This window comes from Hyperolius riggenbachi, chromosome 2 (genome assembly GCF_040937935.1).
Source record: "Hyperolius riggenbachi isolate aHypRig1 chromosome 2, aHypRig1.pri, whole genome shotgun sequence".
Taxonomy (NCBI): domain Eukaryota; kingdom Metazoa; phylum Chordata; class Amphibia; order Anura; family Hyperoliidae; genus Hyperolius; species Hyperolius riggenbachi.
The window spans coordinates 465,504,765-465,517,515 of NC_090647.1; the positions used below are offsets into that span (position 1 = coordinate 465,504,765).

Below are 12,751 nucleotides of genomic sequence, written 5' to 3' on the forward strand. Positions count from 1 at the left end.
CCCACACGGGGCAAATTAGGGCCTGATCTGATGGGTAGGTGTGCTAGGGGGTGACAGGTGGTGACAGGAGGTGATTGATGGGTGTCTCAAGGTGTGATTAGAGGGGGGGGGGAATAGATGCAAGCAATGCACTGACGAGGTGATCAGGGCTGGGGGGTCTGAGGGCGTTCTAAGGGTGTGGGCGGGTGAGTGGGTGCTCTAGGGGCAGATAGGGGTCTAATCTGATGGGTAGCAGTGACAAGGGGTGATTGATGGGTGATCAGTGGGTGATTAGATGGCAGAACAGATGTAAACAATGCACTTTGGAGGTGATCTGAGCGTGGGCCTACGGGTGATCTGATGGTGTGGGTGGGTGATCAGATGCCCGTAAGAGGCAGGTTAGCGTCTGATCTGATAAGTGGCAGTGACAGGTGGTGATAAGGGCAACCAATCAGCATCCTTCCTCTAGGGAAGGGGTGGGCCACATTCCGCTAGCGCCGTGTATACCTCCCTCATTCCTCTCCTCACATCCCTCCCTGCAGAGCTGCCAGCATGCTTAAAGATTGATTTAACTCAACCAATTGCACTTTCCAGCGGCGATCTCTGTGGAGCAGTCATGTGACACACTGGCATGTACTGGCGACGGATCATATTACGCCGCCATCGCCATGAAGATCGGCGCTGGAAAGGGCAATTGAATGAGTTAAACCTATTATTTAGCAACTTTGCAGGAAGGGAGGAGTTGCGAGTACAGGAATCCAACCCTCTATTGATGGGGCAGATTCATAGTGCTAGCGGGCCCAGTTTGCCCAGCCCTGCTCTATGCAATTTCTATAACAGTTTTGCTCCAATATTCCTTGCACTGGTTTTGAGAAAACTGTCCCATGGTACAGGAAGTGTAGGAGTAGTAGAGGCTAGGCTCGTCCTGGGGACAATCTTTGCACAAACTTACAGTACAGGGTTAAAGTAGAATAAAAAATGGGTATATTGTTAGCGATACAGCATGACAGATCAACCTTAATCCTCGGCATTTACACATACAAGTAAAGATATGTTTGCTTACATCTCTGTATTGTTGCAGAGGAAGTGTGGAAAACTATCACTATCCAACCAATAGTTTATAGCTTACCAACTTACCACATTGCACCACTGAATATTAGATTACCGTATGTACCCATTTCTGAACTGCTCACTCTGTTAGTACAAAAACCATCAGCATTCTTGTTACTTTATAATGATAAAATAGCTGATCCTAAAATCCATGAGCTACCAATTGATTCTTGCACATTAGCGGCAAACAAGAAATGTGTTCAAATTCCAATGGAGTTATAGAAATGCAGGAAGAAAGCCTCCAGGAAATTATCTCAGGGGACTTCCTACTCCCCCACCCGATTCTGCAGAATTCTGCCAACTATGCTCATTAGCCAATCTTTATAATTCAAAATTCTCTGACCCTGACTTTCACACGCACACGCCAGCATTGATTTACAAGAAGTGGTCCGTAACTGGAATGCAGAGCAGAGTCAATGAAGACCAAATATAGGAATGGAATGAAGACTGGATCAAAGCTACTTGCTTAATGTCCATGGTTTGCTGGCACAAAATGCAAAGCAATGCACTGGAGAAAAAAAAAACACAAGTAGGTAGACAGGCTAAATAGTAGGTTAAAGAGCACCAGGAAGAGTAAAAAAAAAAAAAAAAAAAAAAAAAAAAAGCAAACAAACGATAAACATGAAGGTTTCTTTGTTGCTAGCCACATAGCTGTGCTGAGCAGCCCTTCCAATGGAAGCAACCTAGCAATGTTGCCAATTTTAAAATACAACCTCAAGTGTTCTCAAAAAGATCACTGCAATAGCTGCCAAAGAACACTGGTGTTCAGTCCAGCGTAAGCAAAATTAGTAAACAGTCTGGTGCTTGAATAGAAAGTTCTTCTCTCACTGTTTATCTCTGTTCCAGAATCAGTGAACGCTGCCACCACACCCCATACAGGTGCTCACTCACCAGAAACAATGACAATACACAACGTCATACAACGCTGGAGTATAGCAAACCTATAGCTTTACATTTTACAGAGCACTATAAAATAATAAGCTATAGGCTTGCTATACACCAGCGGTTCTGGATATAGGCCTGGCTTCAGGGGTATAAAGAGATAATTTGCATATTCTGTAGTGGTGCATTGTGGGTAACAAAAGGTTCACTCAAATCTTAATTATCGCAAATATCTTGTGTTTTAAGAAGGCAAAACACACTAAGCATTGCTTAAGGAGGGCTTTTCGGTCCCTTCTAGTCCCATATACTTTCCTAGAGGTTCTGGACCCCCTGAGCTGCTTGGTTACTCTGTAGCACAGAATAGATAGGAGTCTCAGATTGATTCCACTACAGGAAGACTTCACTTGTTATCTATAAAAAGAGCTTCTCTGAGCTCTCAGACTAATTTAGTGACAGAGCAATGCTATTTTCTGAAGCACTTCTACATCAAAAAAACAGTGAAAGATAACTTCAGATAACATTTTACTGCAGAGGAGTCCAAAGGGTCATTAGCTCTACTCTGTTTCAAAGGTTAAAATGCATAGTGTAGTTTGTAAACTGCAAATGTTAGAGAATGATGCAGTGTTATAGAAATAAAAAGCTATATAAGGTAACTGAAAATAAAAATGTGAGACTTTTATTTGCTACTAATGTTCTATTAATTATCCATACTACACATACAATTCATCATACATTTTTTTTTTTTTTTGCTATAGAGTCACTCTAATGGCTGCTGGCAAGCTGGACCTCCTCAACAGGATGGAACCCGTCACTCAATAGTGTATTACTCTTAAAACATTTTATTTTCCTCAAAACCAATTAAAAGCTAGGACTACAGGGGGTAGCGTGTGGGTTATTGCTGCACCCCAGCTCAAACTGATTATTACATGACGGTTACTAATAAGTGCGGGGCAATAAATCTCAATAGTTCTGACACTACCTGACAGGAAAACAATCCCTTATTTCCTTTATCTGTAAGTGTGTTAATCCCTTTGGAATATCTAACAGTTACTGCTCATGTATATTTTTTGAGTTTGTGTAACATTAATCACAAAAATACTCTTGCAAGACCAATCTATTTTTATGGCAATTTTTTTCTCACAAAAGTGGAATAGCTATTTAATATAATATATATCACCGATGAAGACGACCGAGGTGTTCTCGAAACGGCTGTTTGTTTACAGCATCCATGACATTTGTATTCATCAATAAAAGTCAGCGCTACCCCTGTAAAAGAAAAGTAAGCGGCAGAGGGGCTCACCTGCGCGGCCGTGCAAGTCTGCAGATCGTCGCCGCTGGGTAGGTGAGTAAAAAACTTTCGTTTTACAGATGTAGCGCTGACATGTTGGAGGCAGTGGACCACACAGCGCTGGAATCCATAGGGAGGTGAGTTGCTCTGCCCCAATTGTTACAAAGGGGGAGCGGAGACATGCGGGGGGGGGGGGGGCATGGACAGAGGACAGAATGGGGACTGGAGAGTGGAGGACCACAGGGGGGGGGGGGGCAGGAGAGGTACATGGACACGCACAGGAGGGGGCACGGACACACACAAGAGGACAGGAGGGGACATAGGGTATGGAGGACCACATGGGGGGGGGGGGGTGAAGGGGACATGGAACCACACAAGGGGGGGCAAGAGGGGACATAGACAGACAGACACACACAGGGGGACAGGAGTGGACACAAGGGGACTGGAGGACACACACATACACAGGACAGGAGGGGACACATGGGGCAGGAGGACCACACAGGGTGGCAGGAAGGGATGACACACACAGGAGGACAGGAAGGGACACATAGTGGACACAGGAGGACAATGGGGAGAACATGTACAAGACGCTCCTGGAACATGGACGCACCAGGTTTAGTATATACTGTATACATTTTTATCCTGATTTTTGACCTCTAAACCTAGGTGCGTCTTATATTCCAGAGCATCTTATATTCCGAAAAATACGGTATACATTTCTTGGTCTAGTGCAGCCATAATATGCCTCCCCCATTTTCCTGCATCAGCACAGGTCATCCTGGTTTTCCCCTATATAACAAGTTAAGTAATAATACCCTCATAATGTTCTGTGCAGCCTTGCAGAGCCTGCCATGCAGCATGGTCAAGTGACCTGTATTACTGTTTCTTACTGCTTACTGGTAGGCTTCTACCTTAAAGAGAATCTGTATTGTTAAAATCGCACAAAAGTAAACATACCAGTGCGTTAGGGGACATCTCCTATTACCTTCTGTCACAATTTCACCGCTCCCCGCCGCATTAAAAGTAGTCAAACTGTTTTAAAAAGTTTGTTTATAAACAAACAAAATGGCAACCAAAACAGGAAGTAGGTTGATGTACAGCATGTCCACACATAGAAAATACATCCATACACAAGCAGGCTGTATACAGCCTTACTTCTGAATCTCAAGAGATCACTTGTGTGTGTTTACCTTCTGTCCCCAGCTTCTCTCATGCACTGAACATTACAGGCTTCCTGCAGACAGCTCTGCCTATGTCGTTAATTCCTTAGTATGTGACAGACCAGCTCCTTTCACAGCCTCCAGAGGAGGATTTTTATCCAGCTCTCTTCTATCACTGATAAGATAGCAGAGAAGCTGCTAGCTTATGTAAATAAAACACACACTGGAGTGTGCATAGAGGAACAGTTCAACACTGAAGAACTTGGCAGCCTTCCAGACACAGGCCGACAAGTCTGACAGGGGAAAGATACATTGATTTATTACAGAGATGGTTATAGTAGAAAGAGCTGCAGCAAGCCAGATCACATTAGAATAGGTTTAGGAACTTGTAGGATGGTAGAAAAAACGTTGTAATTTTTGTTACAGAGTCACTTTAAAGGACCACTATCGCAAAAAAGTAGGCAGTTATAATCTGACAGGAAATGCTGTTGAAAACAAAGAAAACCCTGAGAATCCCCCATGAGGAGATGGACTGGCCCAAAATCTGGTGTCTCGGTCAGATTTTAACTGCCTACTTTTTTTTCGCGATAGTGGTCCTTTAACATTTTTAATACATTGGATGTATTGACTTTTATTATTAGGGATGGGTACATGTAATTTTAGGGTGGGGGTATGTTCCAAAACAACTGTATCACTGTTATGAAAGAAATAGGAGTACTTGCATGACTCATGTCAGCAATAGCAAGTGCTCCTATAGTCTCATTATGACTAGTTTTACTAGGATACAAAACCTTCAGCAATTAACGAACCAAGTACAGTACATTTCTCCTGACTTCAAACGGACCTTTACTGAAAGCCCTAATACATAAGAATCCGTGTCGGAGGCAGCCATGCTCGCTGACTGTATGAATTCCACTCATATCTTGAAGAATGATCCTTTTATCCTACTGTAATCTATCTGAAAACAAGGAGATGAAGCTCTTAATCACTCCTCTTCCATAGCAATCGCAAAACCAGAGGAAGCAGAAATAAAGAAGGAATGCTTTCTATTTATGGTAAGGAAAAGCTGTTTTATATGGCATTTGGAAATACCGATAAACTGATTCATGCAAACAGAAATCTGACTATAGGTCTTCTTTATCATGACTAGGGTTATAAATGACAGGCTCTCTTTGAAGGACTACTGTAGCCAAAAATCTTAATATTCTGATACCCATCTAGTCACTCATGTAGCACAATAAATACTCAACATAGATGGAACTTATTAGGCACAGTTCATATGGGTGTCTCGGTCCAATGTTTTTCTGCACGCATGCAAAAAGGCATTTGACAGCTTTCGGCAGCGACCAGCATTTTACCACCACCAAACTCCACCACAAAGGGACACGGGGGTGCAGCGATAAATTACCCTGGAAGCAACCTGTTGCTTCCAGGGTCGCCACGAACAACGGGAAAATAAATAGATAAATGGCGGTCCAGTTGATGCCCACTCATTTAAATGGGAGCGCTTGGATGATGGGCGCCCGTCCTGGCAAGCTTCTGTGTGAACTGAGCCTAATTCACCACGATGTATTACTAACAATTTTGGCCACGATATCGGTCGTCCTTGGTGAATAAAGTTGATTCTGATTCATAAATAGTTTACCAACAAAGGCCTTGATGCATGAAATAGCGATATATATATACCTGCACACACAGCCCGGGTTAATATCGCACATTTGTAACGGTCACGTGATGAGATCCTAGCGCGACCGTGGTACTCCAGTAGTGAGGCCACTACTATGGTAATTACTGTAGTAGCGGCCACGCTACTGGAGTACCACGGTCACGTTATGAGTGCATCACGCAGCAGTTACAGGTAGATGTCAGGGGGCACCTGTACACAGAAAATCATTATAAAACTACTGTTTGGGGTGACCTAAGCTGCAGGGACGTACAGTCCTTTAGTTTCTTCCACCTGAAAAGGCATTTCATCAGTAACTGCCAGGTCACCAGCTGTGTGCAGAGCAGAAATGGCAAAAGATTTTGTCATTAGAAAAATACCACACCTACCCAACTACAAGTGATCTATCCAGATCGATCTGCATTGTGTCCTAAGTGTAAGAGGGAGGATGGTACGTTCTATCACATGGTTTGGTCCTGTGATGTAATTCAAAGTTACTAAGGCATGTTTAATACACTGTTAACTGCAGCCATGGGCGAAAGAGTGGTGGCCGACCCTATAAGCATTTTACTGATGCTACTTTGTCTACTCACCAGATTACTCTTGTGAAAATGTTGTGTATTACGCTAGGAAGGAACTGTTTCAAAAGTGAACCTCTGACCAGCCCCCCTCTAGGGCACTATGGATTAAACGGATCAATAAGGCTATGGTGTGGTACAAGCTGACATATATGAATAGAAACTGTCCACGGAAGTTTGAGAAGATCTTGCTTCAATGGTCTGACTACTCAACCTCTCATGATCTATCTGCTGATGTTGAATGCATATGTTGTATCTTCTAACGGCTGAGGTGGGCCCCATGGGGATCCTGATTTTGATCCTTGACCTCAAGGTTGTACGATACAAACTTGGGATGGGTGGGGAAGGGTTGGGATTGGGTATGGGGGGGGGGGGGAGGAGGGGTGCTGGAGGGTGGTGGTTTGGGGTTATGTTGAGACTTCCACTGTTGTATTTTTTCTTTTTTGAAAATTCTATAAATTTCAAAAAAAAAAGGAAGAGACCAAGGGACCAAGGCAATCCATGTTCCTATCAGCAGTCAGCAGATACTGACACACAGCACTTAAGTAGGCCATACATCTCTCGACTTGGTGGCCGATTGACCATCCGATTCCATAATTATTATTAAATCGGATAAAAAAAAAAAAAAAAAAAAAAAAAAAAAAAAAAAAATCGGTGCCACAAAGAGTATTCCCAATCGACGATGCAACCAATTTCGCATACATCAATCGGACATGCTGCAAGATGTCAGGCTGTCGTGGTCAATCAGGTGCGTGGCCGTAATACTGAGCGATATCAGTGCAAGCGACGAACGTGACTTCACACGCACCACGTGCTATACCGCAGTGGCTTGTATAGCGTTAACAGAATAGCAGGGAATTCAAAAGACTGATGGGTGATGCGTGGTGGGCGACACAGGACAGGTAATGTATAAATGCACACACCGGGGGCACATTTATACACTAGGGGGGCAGTGGCGAGGCAGCAGATGTGGCCGATTACTGAGAGATTTCATGCTGAAATCGATCGGGAGTAGGCATGCAGTGTATGGGCAAGCGACAGATCTCTCACTAATCAGATTCGATCAGAATGAGATTTGTCTCTTGGTCGAATCTGCCCATCATCGCTAGATGTATGGCCACCTAGGTGGTAAATTGAAATCTTGTCAACTGCTCCCGTACACCAGCCAGGAACTTCTTAGCACTTGGTACTAGCAGTGAAGCGGTGGCTCCCCCATGGAGTTAAATCTGAGTACACCCGTGCTAAGACACATGTTGCTTTTTTTTTTGCTGCTGAGTAACGACAGTGTGTCAAAAAAGACATGCTTACCCCGGTGCTATAAATGTTGCCATTCGTCCTGCATTTCAACTGCACCCAAATGACAATCGGGCTGTCTAAAAGAGGCTTTAGCATTTTCTGATACAAAGTATAGTTGTGCTCATAAGTTTACACACCCTGGCAGAATTTATGATTTCTTAACAATTTTCTTATTCATTGTCATCTTCACCTGTGATCTATTTGCTTGTAATCAGTAAGTGTGTATAAAAGGTAACCATCTTCACATGTGATCTGTTTGATTGTAATTAGTGGGTGTATATAAAAGGTCAATGAGTTTCTGGACTCTTGACAGAGCCTTGCATCTTTCATCCAAAGCTGCACTAATGTTTTTTAGATTCTAAAACATGGGGGAAACCAAAAGAAATATCAAAGGATCTGCAGGAAAAGGTAGTTAAACTCTATAAAACTGGAAAGGGATATAAGAAAATATCCAAGGAATGGAGAATGCCAATCAGCAGTGTTCAAATTCTAATTAAGTGGAAAATTATGGGTTCTGTTGATCCCAAACCACGGTCAGGTAGACCAACTGGAATTTCAGCCACAACTGACAGAAAAATTATTTGGGATGCAAGGAAATCCCCTCAAATGACTTCAGGTGAAAAACAGGACACTGAAAAAATGTGCTGTGAAAGTTTCCAAATGCACAATAAGAAGGCACTTGAAGAAAGATGGGCTGCATGGTTGAGTTACCAGAAGAAAACCATTACTATGCAAATGCTACAAAGAACCCCACTTAAAATATGTCAAACAGCACAGATACAAGCCTCAAACCTTTTGGCATAAAGTCATTGAGTGATGAGACTAAAATATAACTTTTTGGCCACAACCATAAATGCTACATTTGGAGAGGAGTAAACAAGGCCTATAATGCAAGGTATACCATTCCTACTGTGAAACATGGTGGTGGATCGCTGATGTTTTGCGGATGTGTGAGCTACAGAGGCACAGGAAATTTGGTTAGAATTGATGGTAATATGAATGCAGTAAGTTATCAAAAAATACTGGAGGAAAATTTGCATTCATCAGCCAGGAAGCTGATTATGGGTCGTACTTGGACATTCCAACATAACAAGGATCTAAAACACAAGACCAGTCATTGGCTACAGCAACATAAAGTGAAGGTTCTGGAGTGGCCATCTCAATTTCTTAGCCTCAATAGCATTTAGCCACTCTGGGGAGACTGCAAACGTGCAATTCATACAAAACTGCCCAATAATTTACAGGTACTGGAGGCTTTTTGCCAGGAAGAATAGACAGCTTTACCGTCTGAGTAGATAAAGAGCCTCATGCACAACTACCACAAGAGACTTCAAGCCATCATTGGTGTTAAAGGGCAATACATGGTATTAAGAATTGGAGTATGCAAACTTTTGATTTGGGTAGTTTGTGTAGTGATTATGATTTAAAAAAGACTAAACACAGTTGTTTGACAATAAATGGTTTCAGCCAACCACTAACCATAAGTGAAAGAAAAGTTTGTGTGTTATTATTATTCATATTCTATGAAAAATGGTTAAGAAATCACACCTGGGTAGTAGTGCGGACCAAATCCAGCCCAGCTTTTTCCGAAAAAAGAGTGGGATGGTGCTTAGGCACTTCCTATCAAAAAAGCGCCAACCAGCTATTTTGGGTAGTTTCAGCGCTGAAAATGGCTTGCGGAAGAAAACAAGGGAAGCCTCTTTAGGATCCAGAGGTTTCCCCCTCCCGAGGTAAGTACCCCCTAGGGGCACTTTTTTCACTACAGGCTTCCTTTAACCACTTGAGGACTGCAGAGCTAAACCCCCTAGTGACCAGGCCATTTTTAGCAAAATTGGCCACTGCAGCTTTAAGGCCAAGCTGCAGGGCCGCACAACTCAGCACACAAGTGATTCCCGCCCCCCCCCCCTTTTCTCCCCACCAACAGAGCTCTCTGTTGGTGGGGTCTGATCGCTCCCCCCATGTTTATTTTTTTTTAAATAAATATGTTGTCACTTTTTAAAAAAAAAAACCTCTTCCTTTAATTCCTTTCCCTCCCTCGCTCCCTCCCTCCCCACAGCCGGCCAATTACGGCGATCGGCTGTCATAGGCTTCTGCCTATGAGAGCCGATCGCTCTCTTGTCCCCCATGGGGACAGCCGTGTCACACGGCTGTCCCCAGTGCAGCGCTGCTGCTCATCGCAGCGCTGCACCAAGTAAATAGACGGCGTGATCGCCGTCTAACAGTCTCCCGAGCGGCAATAGCCGCTCGGAGACTGAAGGCGGGGCGGAGCTCCGCCCTCCGAGCATGAGATGCGCGCGCACCATGCGCGCGATCTAATGCTAAACAGAGCCCCAGGACTTTACGCCAATTAGCGTTAGGCGGTCCTGGGGCTGCCGCCGCGGCCACGCCTACTGCCGTGACGCGGGCGGCAGGAGGTTAAACCATACATGTCAACTCTGCTCTGTGGGACAAATCTGGCCCTCGAGGCCATAAGATTTTGCATTATGTTTGGCCCACTCTAGCCCACCAGAGAAGCTACATTGGAGAGTAAGCACTAGATCACCAGGGAAGTCATATGGGGAGGGGAACAGCTGTAGATACCAGGGAACTGTATAGGAGAGGGAGGACCACTAAACATCAGGGAATTGTATAGATGGGGGGGGGGCACTAAACATCAGGGAACTGTACTGTATAGGGGATGTAGAGGGGCTATCAGACACCAGGGAACTTTATAAAGGAGAGAGGTGGCCACTAGACTTTGAGGTTGGCCCGCGACTTGATCCCAGAGCTCAATTTTGGCCCAACGTGCTTTAAACCTCAACGTTTTAAGTATTATCTAAGCAGGAAAAGTTGGACTATGGAAGGTTACCTTTCTTCTGGACACTTTTAGATGAAGCAGTGAAGAATTTCTTTACTGTGGTCACTTTCCTTGTCTTTTCATTTGATTTCTTTTCTTCAAACTTGGCAAAGCCAAGAGACGGCTGCCCTCCCTGCGCACCCTGACTGCTGGCATAGGCCTCCTCTTCTTCCCGTTGCAAACTAGAGGAGAAAATGTCACAAAAGGTCACATCTAGGGCTTTGGATGCAATATTGTACAGTGTTTGCTGATATAACATTGACATAAGGCCTGTGATACAGGGATTACAGCAGAATATCAGTCTAACCAACAGCCTCAGCTAGTGAAGGTCAAGATGACTTCTACAGTTTATTTTAGATAAAATGAAAAACTCCACATATCATTGCCTCTCAAGAGGTCAGAAAACCACGGAAATCCAACACTTATCAGTTCAAACACTATGTAGTACATGGTAAAATAAAGGTACAGTTTATTACTTTTTATTATAATTGCACTTAGCATTAGATAGTCATTGATATACAAATAATACTGTAATACATGCACGCTAATTGAATGCAGTTTAAAACTGGGCCAATCAAATGCACTTCCTGCTGAATTTGATTGGGCCAATTCTAGGCTGCATACCATCTGCATTACATTTGCATGCTCTTTATCTCATGCTAATAATTCAAGCACATTATGCACAAATAAGTTGAAGAGTGGTCAAAACTGTACTTTCTGAACTATTTAACAGTAGGCACCACCACAGAATATCTTTAAAGTGAACCTAAACTCATGCACGGGCCACAAGGAAAACACAGATAAATCCACCCTGCTTGTGTTTAGAGTGAAGAGCCTGTCTATTTATCCCTCAGCTGCAAGTAATCACAATTGTAATTTGAGCTTTCAGCTGTGTCACCACAGGAATCTTGCAGCCTCAGCTAATTTGTAAACGCATGGTGTAAACCCTTTGTTTGCTTCCATGAATGCAGGAAGTAGACACACTGCAGATTTATTGCAGGAGTTCTGTGGACTGTAACAAAGAAATGTTTTTCTTCAAAGGTTATTATGTTGTTGCTTATATTTTAGAGCAGAGAGTTTCTGAGTGCAGGTCCGCTTCAGAGGAAACATTATTCCTAGCTAGGAAAGTGATTTCCGGGCCTGTACACATTGAAAAACGCAAGCAAAATCGCAAGCGCATGCGTTTTTAAAGTGCCTGTAGTTTTTAAAACGCATGCGCTTTTGCCTGCGTTTTTTGTGCGTTTGCGTTTTTCTTGTAATTGCTGATTGGCTAAAGAATCCTTTGTTTTTTTTCTAGTTTACATTTCAACAGGAATCAGGAGATTACAGAGTCTTCTGGGATACTGACTTCTGAAAAACGCAGGCAAAAACGCAAGCGCATGCGTTTTTAATGCGTTTTTCATGCGCTGCGCTTAAAAAAGCGCAGCAGGCACTGCGATTGCGTTTTTCTAAAAACGCATCGCACCAGTGTGTACAAGTCATCACGATTTTCATTCTTTTTCAAAAGACCTTGCGTTTTTAAAAACGCAACGCAAGCGCAGCAGTGTGTACAGGCCCTAAGGGCCCTTTTCCACTAGCGCGTTTGCGCTAGCTGAATCGCAAACCGCTAGCGATTTTACAATCGCTACGGTTTGCTTTTTAACATAGGAATCGCGGTAGGTCATTTCCACTACCGCGATTTGTTTTTTACTTGATCGCGATCGCGCCGCGGAGCGACTTTTGCCGCGATTTTGCTATGCAGTGCATAGCATAGCAAAATCGCGTACGCAAACGTCGGGAAAACGGTGGAATTGCGATTCAGCAATCGCTAGCGTTCAGCGCGAACGCTAGCGACTGCTAGTGGAAAAGGGCCCTTAAGGCTGCTTTCACAGGGCGCACGTTAGAGCAGCCTGTAACGCAGCCCAACTCACAGTAATGAAAAATCAATGGGCTGTTCAGTGCCCACGTTGCGTTACATTG

General features: G+C 43.7%; 1 protein-coding gene across 3 annotated transcripts in view; it reads right to left on the minus strand.

Moving 5' to 3' along the window:
- RABGEF1 (RAB guanine nucleotide exchange factor 1) overlaps nt 1-12,751 on the minus strand; it is an 86,363-nt gene that overhangs the window by 44,224 nt on the left and 29,388 nt on the right. For all 3 annotated transcript variants that reach the window (XM_068270173.1, XM_068270174.1, XM_068270172.1), the window contains exon 3: nt 10,805-10,974. In XM_068270173.1, the coding sequence (XP_068126274.1) occupies nt 10,805-10,974 (170 nt within the window). The remainder of the gene's footprint in view (nt 1-10,804; nt 10,975-12,751) is intronic.